This window comes from Oncorhynchus mykiss, chromosome 24 (assembly GCF_057628025.1).
Source record: "Oncorhynchus mykiss isolate SJ-2025 chromosome 24, ASM5762802v1, whole genome shotgun sequence".
NCBI lineage: Eukaryota > Metazoa > Chordata > Actinopteri > Salmoniformes > Salmonidae > Oncorhynchus > Oncorhynchus mykiss.
The window spans coordinates 11,782,362-11,801,337 of NC_143045.1; the positions used below are offsets into that span (position 1 = coordinate 11,782,362).

General features: G+C 44.2%; 1 protein-coding gene across 3 annotated transcripts in view; it reads right to left on the minus strand.

Moving 5' to 3' along the window:
• Positions 1-18,976, minus strand: part of LOC110503738 (ras GTPase-activating protein 2) — a 47,891-nt gene that overhangs the window by 21,525 nt on the left and 7,390 nt on the right. For all 3 annotated transcript variants that reach the window (XM_021582223.3, XM_090218266.1, XM_021582224.3), the window contains 8 exons: positions 18,811-18,934; positions 14,828-14,931; positions 14,599-14,693; positions 11,462-11,538; positions 1,754-1,837; positions 1,540-1,612; positions 1,212-1,288; positions 356-457 (listed from right to left, as the gene is read on the minus strand). In XM_021582223.3, coding sequence (XP_021437898.2) covers positions 356-457; positions 1,212-1,288; positions 1,540-1,612; positions 1,754-1,837; positions 11,462-11,538; positions 14,599-14,693; positions 14,828-14,931; positions 18,811-18,934 — 736 coding nt within the window. The remainder of the gene's footprint in view (positions 1-355; positions 458-1,211; positions 1,289-1,539; positions 1,613-1,753; positions 1,838-11,461; positions 11,539-14,598; positions 14,694-14,827; positions 14,932-18,810; positions 18,935-18,976) is intronic.

The window sequence follows — 18,976 nt, forward strand, 5'->3', positions numbered from 1 at the left end:
CAGTCAGATTACATTCTTCAGGTTGGGATCAGAAGCAGCAACAGGCGTGTGGCTGCGTGCAGTGAGTGCACAACGTGTCCATGTGAGAGAAGCGTGTAAAAGTCACCCAATTTTTCTAGCAGACTATGTGGCTCGGTACATAAGGAATAGGGTGCCATTTAGGATGCAATCAGTGCGTTTGAGTGTGTAGTTAGAAGTGAGAGCTGTGGGCTCCTATGGGCACGCGAATGCTACATGCACCTTTGCATATTGGTGTGTCAGTATGTGAAATCTCCCAAGTTAGTGTGAGAAACCTGGCTCGGAAGCATCAGGAAGACAAATGTGCGAGGTGAACCTGCGATGTCACCGTTCTTACCAGGCCCTGTGAATGTGGTCATTTCGTAGAATCTTGACAGATACCCGCGTCTCCCCAAGGAAAACATCCTGCGCCAAATTCCCATTGTTCCACAAGTCAACTCTGCAGAGGAGCACAGAGAGAGAGATTCCAATGACACATACTAATTGAATGTGATATTTGCAAATACACGTTAACTTTCTTTTTATCTACAAATAAGGGACCAATGCCCCTTCCCTTTCCAAACATACCACTTCACCATTGGCTGACTGACACACTCACAGAAAACACAACCACATAGATATCTTAACACAAACACACTGAAGTGTTGGTCTTTACCTGTGTGAAGTATACAAATTGCAGTACACTTGAAAAATACACATGCGATTAAAATCACCTCAAATCCAAACCTGAAAGTTATGCATGCGTGTTTACCTCTCTGCCCAGCCTAGTCTTACCCCACTGTAAACCCAGTGAGCTATGTGTCAGTCCGCTGTAAGTGATGCAAACAGAGACAACCCCCACAGATCCTTAACCACCATTTTTGCATTACACACTACACCTGTTGTGACAAACACAATTACAATCAAATCTGGTTTAATTCAAAACACCCTGAAAACCCTCTCCCCGACTACAGATGACAAGTCACTCCAGAGAGATGGAGGTATGGTGGTCTGTTTGCCAGTGTGGGAAAAAAAAAAACAACCCACAGATGTTCTGTCAAAGGTCAGAAGGAAAATGGAGGGAAAAAGAGAAGTAAAAGAAAGAAGAGAAGAGCGAACATAGCGGAAAGATGAGGGAAAAATAAGAGAAAATTGAAGGAAGAAAGAAAAGAAGAGGAATGAAAAGAAGAGGAAACAAGAAGAGGCACACTCACTTGATCTCCAGCTTTTCAATGTCTTCCTCCTCTACTTGGAAATGAGACTTTTTTGTGTAACTGTTGGGCCTTGTGACCTGGGGACATCAACAAGACGGAATTTACATCAGTCTTCTCCAGCAAATAACAACTCATGAATTGTCAAAAATCAGACAGACACCTAAGTTGCATTCATTAAGGCATGCAACAGAAAATGGTTGAAATGTTTTTGGAATAGAAAACTAATGTGAGCATTTCTTAAATGGACAAGTCCTGGTTGTCCCTTCCTGTTTTAGTCAGTTGACATGAGATGAGATGACATGAGCTGCCAGATATAAATTACATTTACCTCAAAGTAAAATGTTTCCTCAAACTGAGGGTCACTGGTCTTCTTTTTCACCTTTGTTTTCTTCTGGTCAAACCTAAGGAGAGAGAAGAGTCAGAAATATACTCAAACCTTTCTCATGGGGGTCTATATGAAAGAATAAAAAATGAAATAATGCCTAAAATTGAAGTGAGCCCGTAATTATGTTCCACTGCAGAGGACGGTAGTCGAGTCTTACCTGGCAGGCCCAACGAGCGAGACAGTGGCATACGGGTCACAGTTCTGTCCACTGATCAGAGGCAAGCCCTGGCATTCTATTATCCTGGGGGAGACAAAAGCAACGGGAGATTGACATTAGTGTTTCTCAGATCAATTTACTGTGTTCTGACTATCTGACCTACCACTCACAATGTGCCACATAGATGACATATGCATGCTACAAAAACTGTAAAACATGCACATGACATTTTTTGTACATTCATTAAAAAGGGAAATGTCACAATTTTTAAACTTCCTATTCATCACCTCCAGCACCACCCCTAACCAACATGTGAAAATGGCACATTTCTATGTTATGAAGTAAAAAAAAAGATAGAGGAAGATACATTTCCAGTGCATTGTGTGATTTTAACCAATTATGAGTAGTCATTACCTACTAATGATCTAATAAAATCAGTTGAGGATGTCATTGGAAACACTTATCTTCCTCAATCTTTTTAACTACAAAACATAGAAACTTGCCATTTTCACTTACAATACATGACCAAAAGTATGTGGGCACCTGCTCATCCCAAAATCTGCTCATTCCAAAATCATGGGCATTAATATGGAGTTGGTCCACCCTTTGGTGCTATAACAGTCTCCACTCTTCTGGGAAGGCTTTCCACTAGATGTTAGAACATTGCTGCAGGGACTTCCATTCAGCCCCACAAGAACATTAGTGAGGTCGGACACTGATTTTGGGCGATTAGGCCTGGCTCGCAGTCGCCGTTCCAATGAATCAAAAACGTGTTTGATGGGGTTGAGGTCAGGGCTCTGTGCAGGACAGTCAAGTTCTTCCACACCGATCGACAAATCATTTCTGTATGGACCTCGCTTTGTGCATGGGGGCATTGTCATGCTGAAACAGGTAAGGGCCTTCCCCAAACTGTTGCCACAAAGTTGGAAGCACAGAATGATATTGTATGCTGTAGCGTTAAGATTTCCCTTTACTGGAACTAAGGGGCCTAGCCCGGATCATGAAAGACAGCCCCAGACCATTATTCTTCCTCCACCAAACTTTACCGTTGGCACTATGCAGTCGGGCAGGTAGCGTTCTCCTTGCATTCGCCAAACCCAGATTGGTCCGTCGGACTGCCAGATGGTGAAGCGTGACTCATCACTCCAGAGAACGTGTTAAAACTGCTCCAGAGTTCAATGGCAGCGAGCTTTACACCACTTCAGCAAATGCTTGGCATTGAACATTAGGCTTGTGTGCGGCTGCTCGGCCATGGAAACCCATTTCATGAAGCTCCCGACGACCTGTTCTTGTGCTGATGTTGCTTCCAGAGGCAGTTTGGAACTCGGTTGTGAGTGTTGCTACCGAGGACAGATTTTTACACGCTTCAGCACTCAGGGGTCCTGTTCTGTGAGCTTGTGTCGCCTACCACTTTGCAGCTGAGCCGTTGTTGCTCCTAGACGTTTCCACTTCACAATAACAGCACTTACAGTTGACCATGGCAGCTCTAGCAGGGCAGAAATTTGACGAACTGACTTGTTGACAAGTTGGCATCCTATGACGGTGCCACGTTGAAAGTCACTGAGCTCTTCAGTACAGGTCAGTCCACTGCCAATGTATGGAGATTGCATGGCTGTGTGCTCAATTATATACACCTGTCAGAAACATGTGTTGCTGAAATAGCCAAATCCACTAATTTGAAGGCGAGAGGACAAGTACATTAGAGTGTCTAGTTTGAGAAACAGACACCTCACAAGTCCTCAACTGGCAGCTTCATTAAATAGTAACCGCAAAACACCAGTCTCAACATCAACAGTAAGTCCCTCTGTGTTCCTTTGCGCATCTTAATCTTTTATTTTTATTGACCAGTCTGAAATATGGCTTCTTCTTTGCAACTCTGCCATGAAGGCCAGCATCCCAGAGTCACCTCTTCACTGTTGATGTTGAGACTGGTGTTTTGCGAGTACTATTTAATTAAGCTGCCAGTTGGGGACTTGTGAGGCATCTGTTTCTCAAACTAGACACTAATGAATTTGTCCTCTTGCTCAGTTGTGCCTCACACTCTTTTTTTCTATTCTGGTTAGAGACAGTTTGCGCTGTAGTACACAGCGTTGTACAAGATCTTCAGTTTCTTGGCAACTTCTCACATGGAATAGCCTTCGTTTCTCAGAACAAGAATAGACTGAAGAGTTTCAGATGAAAGTGCATTGTTTCTGGTCATTTTGACCCTGTAACCGATCCCACAAATGCTGATGCTACTGATGCTCTAAAGTTGTATTGCTTCTTTAAAAATCAGAACAACCGTTTTCAGCTATGCTAACATAATTGCAAAAAGGGTTTTCTAATGATCAATTAGCCTTTTAAAATGATAAACTTGGATTAGCTAACATAACGTGCCATTGGAACACAGGAGTGATGGTTGCTGATAATGGGCCTCTGTACACCTATGTAGATATTCCATTAAAATCAGCCATTTCCAGCTACATTAGTCATTTACAACGTCTACACTGTATTTCGGATCAATTTGATGTTATTTTAATGGACATAAAAAAAAAAAGAAAAGGTGCTTTTCTTTCAAAAACAAGGACATTCTAAATGAACCTTTGAACGGTGGTGTAAATATTCAGACCCTCTGCTTTGAGACTAGAAATCAGTGATGTAAAGTACCTAAGTGAAAATACTACTTAAATAGTTGTTTTGGGTCTGTACTTTACCATTTATTTTTGACTACTTTGACTACACTCCTAAAGAAAATAAATGTATTTTTTACCCCTTACATTTTACCCTCACACCCAAAAGTACTCCTGACATTTTGAATACTTGCAAGGACAGAAATAGTCTAATTCACTTTTCAAGAGAACATCCCTGATCTTCCCTACGGATCTGGCAGACTCACTAAACACAAATTATTTGTTTGTGAAATTTGTCTGAGTGTTGAACTGTGCCCCTGGCTCTTAAAAGTGTTGTCTGGTTTGCTTAATAAGACATTTTAAATTATTTATACTTTTACTTTGATACTTAAGTATATTTCAAACCAAATACTTTTAGACTTTTACTCTAGTAGTATTTTACTGGATGAGTTTCACTTGAGTCATTAAAAAAAAAAAAAAAAAAATGTTTACTTTTACTCAAGTATGAAAATTGGGTACTTTTTCCACCACTGCTTGAAATTGAGCTTAGGCGCATCCTGTTGCCATTGATCATCATTGAGATGTTTCTACAACTTGTAGTCCACCTGTGGTAAATTCAATTGACTGGATATGATTTGGAAAGGCACACACCGGTCTATATAAGATCCCAGTTGACAGTGCATGTCAGAGCAAAAACCAAGCCATGAGTTCGAAGGAATTGTCCGTAGAGCTCCGAGACAGGATTGGGTCAAGGCACAAATCTGGGGAAGGGTACTATCAAATGTCTGCAGTATTGAAGGTCCCCCAAACACAGTGGCTTCCATTCTTAAATGGAAGAAGTTTGGAACCACCAAGACTCTTCCTAGAGCTGGCCGACCGGACAAACTGAGCAATCGGGGAGAAGGGCCTTGTTCAGAGAGGTGACCAAGAACCCGATGGTCACTCTGACAGAGCTCTATAGAGTTCCTCTGTGGAGATGGGAGAATCTTCCAGAAGGACAACCATCTCTGCAGCACTCCATCAATCAGGCCTTTATGGTAAAATGGCCAGGCAGAAGCCACACCACAGTAAAAATAGACAATACAGGCCACTTGGAGTTTGCCAAAAGGCACCTCAAGACTCTCAGACCATGAGAAACAAGGTTCTGGTCTGATGAAACTAAGAACTCTTTGGTCTGAATGCAAGTGTCACGTCCGGTGGAAACCTGGCACCATCCCTAGGGTGAAGCATGATGGTGGCAGCATCATACTGTGGGGATGTTTTTCAGCGGCAGGGACAAAGTAGAGAGATCCTGGATGAAAACCTGCTCCACTCAGGACCTCAGACTGGGGTGAAGGTTCACCTTCCAACAGGACAACATCCCTAAGCACACAGCCAAGACAACACAGGAGTGGCTTCGGGACAAGTCTCTGAATGTCCTTGAGTGGCCCAGCCAGAGCCCGGACTTGAACCTGATCGAACATCTCTGAAGAGACTTGAAAAATAGCTGTGCAGCAATGCTCCCCATTCAACCTGACAGAGCTTGAGAGGATCTGCAGAGAAGAATGGGAGAAACTCCCCAAATACAGGTGTGCCAAGCTTGTAGCATCATACCCAAGAAGACTCGAGGCTGTTATAGCTGCCAAATGTGCTTCAACAAAGTCCAGAGTAAAAGGTCTGAATACTTATGTAAACCTGGTCCATTTATTTTTGATATTTTTTGTAAAAATGTCTAAAAATGTGTTTCTGCTTTACCGTTATGGGGTATTGTGCGTTTTATTTATTTTTGTTACCTTTATTTATACAGGTTTTTTTCCTCATTGAGATAACATCTCTTTTCCAAGAGAGACCTGATCCTGGACCTGTGTAGATTGATGAGGGGGTAAAAAAAAAACTATTTAATTCATTTTAGAATAAGGCTGTAACCTAGCAAAATGTGGAAAGGGTCAAGGGGTCTGAATGCACTGTATATAGTGTATGTTGATGTTCTGGTGGTGCTGGAGATGTTAAGTTGTCAAGTTATTTTTAAAGTAAGGCTAGTACACTTTTACAACAAGTATCCAACTGACAAAACAAATCTCGATTGAGGGTAGCAGCAGGTCATATTTCCAGAATAAGGGCTAGGTAAACACTAGACAGGATGCAATGCAAATTAGTAGCACAGGACGCAACCAAAAGTGTGAATGAATGAACAAATGAATAACAAATTAGCCAACTGTCAGAGAAGAGACAGGCAGAAAGACAGGAAGTGTAGGCATGGTTTGTCTTGGGCATAGGGTGTCATGACAATATTCCCAAACCACTCACTCAGCCATGGGACTAATAAACAGCCATCTATGATGCTGTAAGAATGACATCGCCATAGCCCAGTCAGTGCGTGTAGCAGTGACACAGACAACAACAGTGCACAAAGTGACGCAAGTGTGTGTGCCTGTGTGTGTCCTCCCTAGGGTTATACCCTCCCTAGGGTTGCAAAGGGAGGGTATATTACTGTAAACTTTCCCCCCCCAATTCTTCAGTGAATGGACTCTACAAAGTGCTGAAAAGCATTCCACAGGGATGCTTCCCACAGTTGTGTGAAGTTGGCTGGATGTCCTTCGGGTGGTGGACCATTCTTGATACACACAGGAAACTGTTTAGCGTCAAAAACCCAGCAGCGTTGCAGTTCTTGACACAAACCCGTGCACCCTGGCACCAAATACCATACCCCGTTCAAAGCATAGGAGGTTGTTGTATCATCTTAATTGAGGAGGACGGGCTCGTGGTAATGGCTGGAGGGGAATATGTGGAATGGTATCAAATACATAAAACACAATGGTTTCCATGTGTTTGATGCCATTCCATTCTCACCGTACCAACGCTGCTGGGAAAAATGAGAATGGCGCCGAAGGAAATGGCTGCCATTTTACGATCCTGTAACCATGTGTTTTTTTGCGTTATTTGTAACTTATTTTGTACATAATGTTTCTGCCACTGTGTCTTATGACCGAAAAGCGCTTCTAGATATCAGGACAGTGATTATTCACCCCGTACTGGAGGAACACTTTTTCTTCAACGAGTCAGACGGGAAGGACTTACTTCAGATGCACAACAAGGCCCTCATCCAAGTCATTCGCAGGAGAAAGAGGTATCGAGGATGAAGGTCCGGGTGTCTTGTAAGGATCCATCGCCGAGAGGGTAATCTACCATCGGTCCTATTAGCCAACGTACAATCAATTGATAATAAAATAGACAAACTACGATCACGTATATCCTACCAACGGGAAACTGAAAACTGTAATATCTTATGTTTCACCGAGTCGTGGCTGAATGACTACATGAATAACATACAGCTGGCGGGTTTTAAGCTTTTTCGTCAGGATAGAACAGCAGCCTCTGGTAAGACAAGGGGTCGCAGTCTATGTATATTTGTAAACAACAGCTTGTGCAAAAAATCTAAGGAAGCCTTGAGGTTTTGCTCACCTGAGGTAGAGTATCTCATAATAAGCTGTAGACGACACGATCTACGTAGAGAGTTTATCTGTATTTTTCGTAGCCGTCTATATACCACCACAAACCGATGCTGGCACTAAGACCGCAATCAATGAGCTGTACACTGCCATAAGAAAAAAGGAAAACGCTCAACCAGAGGCGACGCTCCTAGTGGCCTGGGGACTTGAATGCAGGGAAACTTAAATCCGTTTTTCCAAATTTCTACCGGCATGTTAAAAATGTGCAACCAGAGGGGGAGAGGAGAGGGGGAAAAAATAATGTAAAAAAAAAAAAACCACCTTTACTCCACACACAAACACGTACAAATCTCTCCTCGCCCTCCATTTGACCATAAGCAAAAACTAAAGCAGGAAGCACCAGTGATTCGGTCAATAAGAAAGTGGTCAGATGAAGCAAAGGCTAAGCTACAGGACTGTTTTTCTAGCACAGACTGGAATATGTTCCCGGGATTCTTCCAATGGCATTGAGGAGTACACCACATCGGTCACCGACTTCATCAATTAAGTGCAATGATGACGACGTCATCCCCACAGTGACCGTACGTACATACCCCAACCAGAAGCCATGGATTACAGCCAACATCCGCACTGAGCTAAAAGGGTAGAACTTCCGCTTTCAAGGAGAGGGACTCTAACTCGGAAGCTTAAAATAATTCCCACTCTGCCCTTGGACGAACAATAAAACAGGCAAAGCGCCCATACAGGACTAAGATGGAATCCTTCTACACCGGCTCAGACGCTCTTCGGAAGCTTGGAAACTATTACAGACTACAAAAGGGAAGCACAGCCGCGAGCTTCCCAGTGACACAAGCTAAATTACTTCTATGCTCGCTTCTAGGCAAGTAACACTGAAGCATGCATGAGAGCATCAGCTGTTCCGGGAAACTGTGTAATCACGCTCTCCGAAGCCGATGTGAGTAAGACCTTTAAACAGGTCAACATTCACAAGGCCGCAGGGCCACAGGAATTACCAGGACGTGTACTCCGAACATGCGCTGACCAACTGGCAAATGTCTTCACTGACATTTTCAACCTTTCCCTCACTGAGTCTGTAATTCCAACATGCTTCAAGCAGACCACCATAGTCCCTGTGCCCAATAACATTAAAGTAACCTGCTTAAATGACTACCGACCCGTAGCACTCATGTCTGTAGCCATGAAATGCTTTGAAAGGCTGGTCATGGCTCACATTAACACTATCACAGAAACCCTAGACCCAATCAAATTTGCATACCGCCCCAACAGAGCCACATATGATGCAATCTCTATTGCACTCCACACTAACTTTCCCACATAGACAAAAGGAACACCTATGTGAGCATGCTATTCATTGAATACAGCTCAGTGTTCACCATAGTGCCCTCAAAGCTTATCACTAAGCTAAGGACCCTGGGACTAAATACCTCTGCAACTGGATCCTGGACTTCCTGATGGGCCGCCTCCAGGTGGTAAGGGTAGGAAACAACACAGCTGCCATGCTGATCCTCAACACAGGGCCCCCTGAGGGGTGCGTGCTTAATCCCCTCCTGTACTCCCTGTTCACCCATGACTGCATGGCCAGGCATGACTCCAACACCATCAAGTTTGCCGATGACAACAGTGGTAGCCCTGATCACCGACAACGATGAAACAGCCTATAGGGAGGAGGTCAGAGACATGACCGTGTGGTGCCAGGACAACAACCTCTCCCTCAACGTGATCAAGACAAAGGAGATGATTGTGGACTACAGGAAAAGGAGGACCGAGCATTCCTCCATTCTCATCGACGGGGCTGCTGTGGAGCAGGTTGAGAGCTTCAAGTTCCTTGGTGTCCACATCACCAACAAACTATCATGGTCCAAACACACGAAGACAGTCGTGAAGAGTGCATGACAAAGACTATTCCCCCTCAGGTGACTGAAAAGATTTGGTATGGGTCCCCAGATCCTCAAATAGTTCTACTGCTGCATCAGAGAGCATCCTGACCAGTTGCATCCCCGCCTGGTATGGCAACTGCTCAGCATCCGACCAGAAGGCGCTACAGAGGGTAGTGCGTACGTCCGAGTACGTCACTGGGGCCAAGCTTCCTGCCATCCAGGACCTCTATACCAGTCGGTGTCAGAGGAAGGCCCTAAAAATTATCAAAGACTCCAGCCACCCAAGTCATTGTATGTTCTCTCTGCTACCAGCAACTACCCCCAAGCCATAAGACTCCTGAACAGCTAATCAAAATGGCTACCCAAACCACTCTTTTACACTGCTGCTACTCTCGTTTTATTATCTATGCATAGTCACTTTAACGCTACCTATATGTACATATTACCCCGACTGGACCATGATAGCCCCTGCACATGGACTCTGTACCAGTACCCCCTGTATATAGCCTTGCTATTGTTATTTTACTGCTGCTGTTTAAATGTTACTATTATTTTATATTTTTTAAGTTAACCAACAATGTTTAAAAAAAAGTGTTTAGGGCTTGTAAGTAAGCATTTCACTGTAAATGTCTACAAACCACAGAAATCTCATAATTACAATTCCTAAAACATACGTGTATTATATCCTTTTAAAGCTATTCTCGTTGTTAATCCCACCAAAGTGTCCGATTTCAAATAGGCTTTTCAGCAAAAGCACTACTACAGACATCAATAAGGGATCATAGCTTTCACCTGGATTCACCTGGTCAGTCTGTCATGGAAAGAGCAGGTATTCTGAATGTTTTGTACACTCAGTGTATATTAACAGTGAATACTTAAAAATAAAAAGTTATTCATGTATAAATTGCCCAAGTCACCGTAGATTAACAGAAAATATGGCAATTACCAAAGATACTGGTAACTTTGGTAAATGAGAGTTAGCTTTGCCACCCTAATCCTCCCACAGTGACAGGGCAGGGTAGAGGGCCATTAACAGTGAAGAGGTATCGATGACACACCGTGGTTTTGAGACACCAGCGGCCACAGAGGTGGGAGCAGTGCTAGAGCAGTTTCCTGTCGAGATGCCATCACTTCCTCCTCATTAACCTGCCCGCCGCGGTTTGAATGAGTGCCGACGAGCAACAACATCATCCATTGACTAACACACACACACACACACACACACACACGAGATGACGATCTCTTGGAAATGCACAAACATACACGCAATGCCAAAGGAAGTGCTCAGGGACAGCACTACAGTAGGATGCACTGTCAAACTCCAACAGAGGAGACACAAGTTGTTTGTGAGAGCTGTGTGTCTGTACAGTGTGTGTATGTGTCGACTGGAGGATGTTGAAAATGAACACAGCAGAGGTGAATTCCAGAGTAGGAGAAAACAGCTGCGGTAAGGGAATGGAAGAGAGGGTAAACCATGGTTGGGTCTCTGGGCTCTGGCTCCTTAGAGCCTGTTGGTGCCTGACTAGGAGGCTTTATGGCGTTGGGTGATCTAGCCCAGACAAAGCCAGAAACAAAAGGCTGTATTGACAGCAAATAAGACTGCATAGAGAAAGTCCACATATGTTAATGTACTTGTGTTAAAGTCCTCCAATGCTTCTTGAGGTAGTAGGTGCCCCTAACCACAGATCTAGGATCAGATTATATTATCCCCCCCATCCTAACCTTACCCACTAGGGAGAAGAAAACAATCTGACCCTGGATCAGTATACTCACCGGACCAGTAGCTGCTGGCACATGGAGCCGTTCTCTATGATCAGTTCATTCAGACGCATCTCCAGGTGGACCTTTCCCTAGGAGGAGAGACGTCACAATATCAGAGCATACTGAAAGTCAGGATTTTGTCAGTGTTTCTCTTATCAACATTGGTGATAAATGCCAGATCCTATGCAAATGAGTACTGTATGAAAACAAAAAGGAAAAAAAGTTGAGTAGGTGTGTCCCATTCCTTCATTCACTCTCAGAGGGAGAGGTACAGGTAGAGCACAGTATTTTGAAGTCAAAGTTACCAAATGAGTAAAATTAATCTATTATATGAACCTATTCACAAGACATTCTAAATAAGCCATGGCTGCTGTAACAAGGGGTACTACAAAAGAGAGGCCTGGTTCAAAGGTGTCCTCTCTGAACATACGTTTATAATTGACTTTTAGAGGTTAGGTTACATTCATAGTGCAGCCTACTCTATGAATGAGTTAAACATTCATTCTAAAGTGGTGGATATGAGTAAGGTCTTTGGCTGACTCCTAACCTCCCGTCTTTCTCTATGGTGGCTTCAGGTTAGCAGTGGTTGTGTGTGCATCAGGGTGTGTGATAAGCCACAGCTTGCTGTCATGTGAACCAACGCTCAGTCTTTATCAGGTCGGATGTGGTGAAGGCTGCTGCCTCGCCTTCGGAAGTGTCAGAAAGAGGCAGAAAGAACAAAAACAAACAAAAAAATACCAGCGAGCACTCACTCTCCCCTCCGCAGTACATTACGAGTTGAGCTCAGATAGTGATTGTTGTCGCTTACGTGGTCACTAATGGAAGATAAGCCTTGGCCAACATGGTGAGAATTACCCTTGCATGCCTGCTGGGCTGAGCTAATGTCACCAGGGTCATGTTTATCAGACACCAAAGAAGGAACTGTAACAGGGAAGAACTACCTTGACTAAGAACTACCTGGACAAAGGGTTTTTTTGACACATGCCCTAATGAAAGCAACCGAAATCACTGCCACCCACCTTCAAAACATGTCTTGGCCTGTATTGTACTGTAATATCAGGTCCACGTACAAGTAGCCACTTGGCTCAGATCTAGGAACAGATTACCCTCCCCAAGCCCTAAACTTAAGCATTAGGCCAGGAAACACAGAAACGGGCAACTTCTAAAAGGGCAACTTCAACATACTCCAATCTGTACCAACAACCGCACAGGAGATACCACCTCTAACCCACTCCTGCTCTTCTCACCGACTGCCAACTGCACTCAGTTGCTACATCAATTTCAACCCCTTTCTCAGAGAGAGAGAGAGAGAGAGAGAGAGAGAGCACAAGCGCACGCACACTGCAGTCCATCACTGATGTAACAAGACTTAGAACACCTACTTCGGAGTGAGTCACTGTAGCAAACACTCCTCATGATAGCCTAGACTAGGGCCACTCCGCTACATTTGTTTTCACATATGACAACTTTGTACAACGTGACAGTGGCAGGAGGTAACAACCTTGGGATTCTGCAGAGAGAGAGAGAGAAAGACCAGTTAGAGAGAGAGAGAGTAGAGAGAGAGAGCTAAAGAGAAAAGTAAAGAAAGGGGTAGAGAGCAAATGAGAGAGAGCGAAAGAATGAGAGACAGGGGAGAGCGTGGGAGGATACACTTCCTTAGACACTGTAAAAGGAGCCCTTTGAACGGCGGGTTTGCAACAGTAAATAAAAAAAATTAAATGCTGTGCGTTGTGAAATACCTAGAGAAGACGAGCACCGTGTTTACAGCGAGAAAAGCGAGACTGGAACCAGAAACATTAGGGTCTACCCGTGTCCATCTCCCCCACACATCTCTCTGAATGGGGAGCTTGTAAGCAGCATAGTTCATTTCAAATCAAATATGGCTGCTCTCTTTGTAGAGGATTTAGCCTTGCTAATATTGTCCTCGTCTGGTGTTGCCCAACTGACACTACGCCCACAGACACACACACAGCCAACTCGGCTCAGTGTCCTTCCGTTCTTCCTGGACTCAAGCTGTGTCTCTTGTTGGGGAGGCAGCCCTGGTCATCCTTCAGAGTGAGTTACTGTAGAAAAACACTCCTCAGAATAGCCCAGACTAGGGCACCCGCTAGACATGAAATGCTACAACTGGAGTGAAATAGGGTTACATGGAACTGTCCTACACAGCCTACAGTGATTGGGTAACATGTCTGCTGGCTTAGGTCTGTTCAGGATGCTGTGGCATTAGGACACAGGGTTATTTCAGCCAGTTCTCCGACAGATTTCAGTGTCCTAAAATCTTCTCATCACTCAAGAACAAAAAAAAACAAACACTCACCGCCAGGTTAATGACACCATTATGTAACCGTAGCTTTTCAGCCAGGGCAGACGATTAAAGAGAGCATCAAATCAAGTCAATTTGAGTGTAAGACCAGCAAATGGATACACCTCGGAGAGCGGAAGTAAGACCAGCAAATGGATACATCTTGGAGAGCAGAAGTCCTATTTTTTTTCCCCCCCCCCACTTTGAGCCAGAAGTCCTGACATCAGAATTTTTTTTTCTCAATTTTCTAAAAAGTGCATTCTCTCCTCATCACTAATCTGAAAGAAATGACTAGGTGAAAGCCAACCAATGAGCTTCCACCATATTGTTTTCTCCAGTCATGTCTTTTGTAATCAGTGCAGATGAAGGGAAGGAGATGATGTGAGAACTGATTTATAAATGAATTGGGCTAGAGCCTCAGTGAATCAGCCCGGTTACCAAGCCTCTCAGCCCAGTTACCAAGCCTCTCAGCCCAGTTACCAAGCCTCTCAGCCCAGTTACCAAGCCTCTCAGCCCAGTTACCAAGCCTCTCAGCCCAGTTACCAAGCCTCTCAGCCCAGTTACCAAGCCTCTCAGCCCAGTTACCAAGCCTCTCAGCCCAGTTACCAAGCCTCTCAGCATAGAGAGAATACAACAACAGGATGTGAGGAGGTGGTGTCTGCTGCAGACAGTTGGACCAAGCCAAATGTCTGACTGGTGACTAACTACAATCAATAGCATTGGACACCCCTATGGCGGCTGAATGATCGCATACAAGAAGTAGCACAATGACTAGAAGATGAGCTTTTCTCCCCAAACCAACTGGGTACATATAAAGATGTCTGAACACTGTCTGACTGACACCCACCTGGACTTCAGAGTTAGGGTCCACGGGCTGCAGGCCAAACCAGTGCTCCTTCCCACTGAATTTACACAGTTCCTCCTTCCGGATGGACACTTTCCCTGAAAACACACATGGACAGACAGAAGTCAACATACTTGGAAATCATCCAGCTGAAAGCATAGGGTAGCTGTGTGTGTGTGTGTGTGTGTGTGTGTGTGTGTGTGTGTATGAGTGTGTGTCAGTTCCTACTCACCGACAGGCAGGTCCCTTTGAAAAACACCCTTGGCGAATACGTAGAAGGACAAACACTGAAATGGTCGTGGGATCTCAAAGTAGAAGTCCTCGCCGTAGAAAGGGCTGAAAAACAACCACACAGGAAGTAGTTTTAGTGAAGAGCAAAACGCCATCTTTAGGCTACGTTCAGAGAACAGGCTGACCTCTGCGGAAAGGGAACATTTACTGAAAACTTTGTTGGCTTTTGATTGGAAAAGGTTTATGACTGATTAGCCTGATCCTAGAACTGTTTTTGGAGTTTTGCCAAACAACTTGTGACAAGGAGCTGGCAAGACAAACAGATCTGGGACCAGGCTACTTTTTGAAGGGACAGACGAAAACACACCGATGACAACACAAACCAAGGCCTTATGCATAGACCGCCCACCATCAGCAATCATTAAACAGGTGCTAAATATAGCCTAGCGCTGTGATGGCCAGGTCTCCTAGGACTGACTGACCAGCATACAAGTGGCTTGGAAGAGCAGGCCGAGAGGGAGAGGGTGCCAAGCAGCTGTACCATCCAGCTCTGACCGGGGTCATTTGTGTTCAGTAAAAGGCATGGGCCGACAGGAGAGAATGTTTTGAAAAGGAGCTGTTGCAACCTAACCTTGTCCAATTAGATTAAATTTTTTAGATTGGGTCTCGCTATCAGTCCTGAGCCCAATCTCAACTGCTTAAATCTATTCTCTCCTCCCCATCAATTTCACAGATGGGAAAAGAGTTGCTAGGTGAAAACAATATGGTGGAAGTGCATCACTAGGCTGGCTTCACCTGGTCAGTTCTTTCAGATACGTACAACGAAGGAGGCGAGGACAGATGTTTTAAGACAATTGAGCAAGAGCCCTGAGCCTAACAGACAGTTACATACTTGCCACATATATTTTCCAAGACAATACATTTATGGTAATGTACCATAACAGCATAGTTACTAGCCTGTTACATGGTTATTATGCGGCATTGTTACCTTGGTATGAGGCCTATTTTATGTAAAGAGAAGCCAGAATGGCTGTTAACTGCACCATTATGCAGCCTTCTCAAAACAGTACAAGCTAAGCAGGTTTAAGCGTGGCTAGTAGGTGTATGACAGACTAGTATGAAAACAGGACAACTGACAGACATTTGTTCCATTATCTTAATAAAGTCAAACAGTGCTAATAACATTATGATATGTTCATAAAAGCAGTGTTCAAGTAAGGCTACCCTCTATGCAGTATTGCATGGTTGGTGAAATGTTTTGCCTGTCATTTCCACAGTGAGGGTTTGGCAACACTTCCAGGCTGCAGACACCCACGCATCCTCCAGTTTGTGCACATAATCACATGGAATTACGCACTTGTAGCCTCCACACACTGGCTCACACACATACACAGTACCTCCTCTTTCGATCACACACACACTCTCCTCTTTCGATCTCCCGTTCCCTCCCTCTCAAACAGAACACGGGTGTAAGCATTAGTCCAAACAGTTGGGTTTTTCAAAGAAAACGAGTTTCTATTGGACAAATTCAGGTAGGTAGGTCCCTCCCAATTTCGCTGAGTTCAATTCCATTTAAGAAACATTTTGCAACAGAATCGGCATAATGGATAAACCCTAGATTCAACAGAACACATCCTAACCTTAAAGAAAAATTAAACTCAAAATATTTTGGTATTTACTTCATTAGTTCACTTTTGATACAGTCCCAAATGTTTTGCTTTTCAGCAATCAAGATATAGAAGTTCCAAAATGCAGAAAGTGTCATAGTATCATTGTACAGTGCCTCTTTCTGTATTTTGAAAAGTTTTCTATAGTTTGAGTGGTATTTTCCTTTAACATCCCCATAAATATAGAGTAATGTGGTACCGGTATAGCCACTACACTACAATTGTTTTCACATGACAACTTTGTGCAACATGACAGTGCAGGAGGAAACATCCTTGGGATTCTGCAGAGAGAGAGATTCTACAAGTCTTAAAGCCATATGAAAGGCCATGCATCGAGAGAGAGAGAGAGAGAGAGAGAGCGTGGGAGGATACACTTCCTTAGACACAGTAAAAGGAGCCCTTTGAACGGCGGGTTCGCAACAGTAGAGGAAAAAAAAAAAGCTATCCGTTGTGAAATACCTAGAGAAGACGAGCACCGTGTATTTACAGTGAGATGAACGAGGTTCTACCCGTGTCCATCTCCCCCACACATCTCTCTGAATGGGGAGCTTGTAAGCAGCATAGTTCATTTCAAATCAAATATGGCTGCTCTCTTCGTAGACGACTTAGCCTTGCTAATATTGTCCTCGTCTGGAGTTGCCCAACTGACACTACGCCCACACAAACAAGTCAGTCCTTCTGTTCTTCCTGGACTCGAGCTGTGTCTCTAGTTGGGGAGGCAGTCCTGGTCATCTCCAGGTTACAATAAAACATATAAGCTAAAGTGTTAAGTTTTCAATGGTGTTACATGATTGTGAAAAACATTTCAACATTAGGAGAGATGGTAAGGAAAGGATACTGTTATTGGCCTGCATGATGACACAAAATGATCAATGCAAAAAGATCTGGGCCCTGCAGGAAGAGGATGTTACACATCAAATGATATCACCTCATGCCAGCAACCATGACAGTAGTGCAACATAGGCTAACATGACAAGAGCAACATCTTCACTGCCCTGTTCTTGCAGGGTGTGCTGGAAAGTATTCAGACCCTTTGACTTTTTCCACATTTTGTTACATTACAGCCTTATTCTAAAATTGATTCAATTAATTGTTTTCCTCATCAATCTACACACAGTACCCCATAATGACAAAACAAAAACAGGTTTTTAGAAATATTTGCAAATGTATTAACATGTAAAAAACAGAAATACCTTATTTAAATAAGTATTCAGACCATTTGCTATGAGACTCAAAATTGAGCTCGGTGTACCCTGTTTTCATTGATCATCATCATTGAGATGTTTCTACAACTTGATTGGAGTCAACCTGTGGTAAATTCAATTGATTGGACATGATTTGGTAAGGCACACACATACACCAGTCTATATAAGATCCCAGTTGACAGTGCATGTCAGAGCAAAAACCAAGCAATGAGGTCGAAGGAATTGTTCGTAGAGCTCCGAGAAAGGATTATGTCGAGGCACAGATCTGGAAAAGGGTACCAAAACATTTCTGGGGCATTGAAGGTCCAAGAACAAAGTGGCCTCCATCATTCTTAAATGGCAGAAGTTTGGGACCACCAAGGCTCTTCCTTGAGCTGGCTGCCTGTCCAAACAGAGCAATCGAGGGAGAAGGGCCTTGGTCAGGGAGGTGACCAAAAGCCCGATGGTCACTCTGACAGAGCTCCAGAGGTCCTCTGTGGAGATGGGAGAACCTTCCAGAACAACAACCATCTCTGCAGCACTTCACCAATCAAGCCTTTATGGTAGAGTGGCCAAGCAGAAGCCACTCCTCAGTAAAAGTCACATGAGAGCCCGCTTGGAGTCTGCCAAAAAGCACCTAAAGGACTCTCAGACCATGACAAACAACATTCTCTGGTCTGATGAAACCAAGATTGAACTCTTTGGCCTGAATGCCAAGCGTCACATCTGGAGGAAACCTGGCCATCATGCTGTGGGGATGTTTTTCAGAGGCAGGGACTGGGAGACTAGTCAGGATCAAAGGAAAGATGAATGGAGCAAAGTACAGAGAGATTCTTGATGAAAACCTGCTCCAGAGCACTCAGGACCTCAGACTGGGGTGAAGGTTCACCTTCCAACAGGACAACGTCCCTAAGCACACAGCCAAGACAACGCACGAGTGGCTTCGGGACAAGTCTCTGATGATGGAGGGAGATTGTGGCCCAGTTGGTAGAGCATTGCCATAGCAACGCCAGGGTTGTGGGTTTGATCCCTGGGCGACCCATACGTAAAATGTATGCACATGGCTGTGTTACTTTGGATAAAAGAATCTGCTAAATGGCATAGGCTATATAATACTACTAAATGGTTGTTACCTGAGGCTCTTGTCAAACACCTTGGTCCGGAACACCTCCTCCTGGTCCAGGCTGATGGTGCAGAAGGTGCAGAGGTCCCGCTGTCGGTTGGGCCCTGAACAGGGACCCAGGTTCTTGCCTTCACCTGCAGGATATGGAGGAGAGGGTCAGAGAGGCAGGTGGGGCT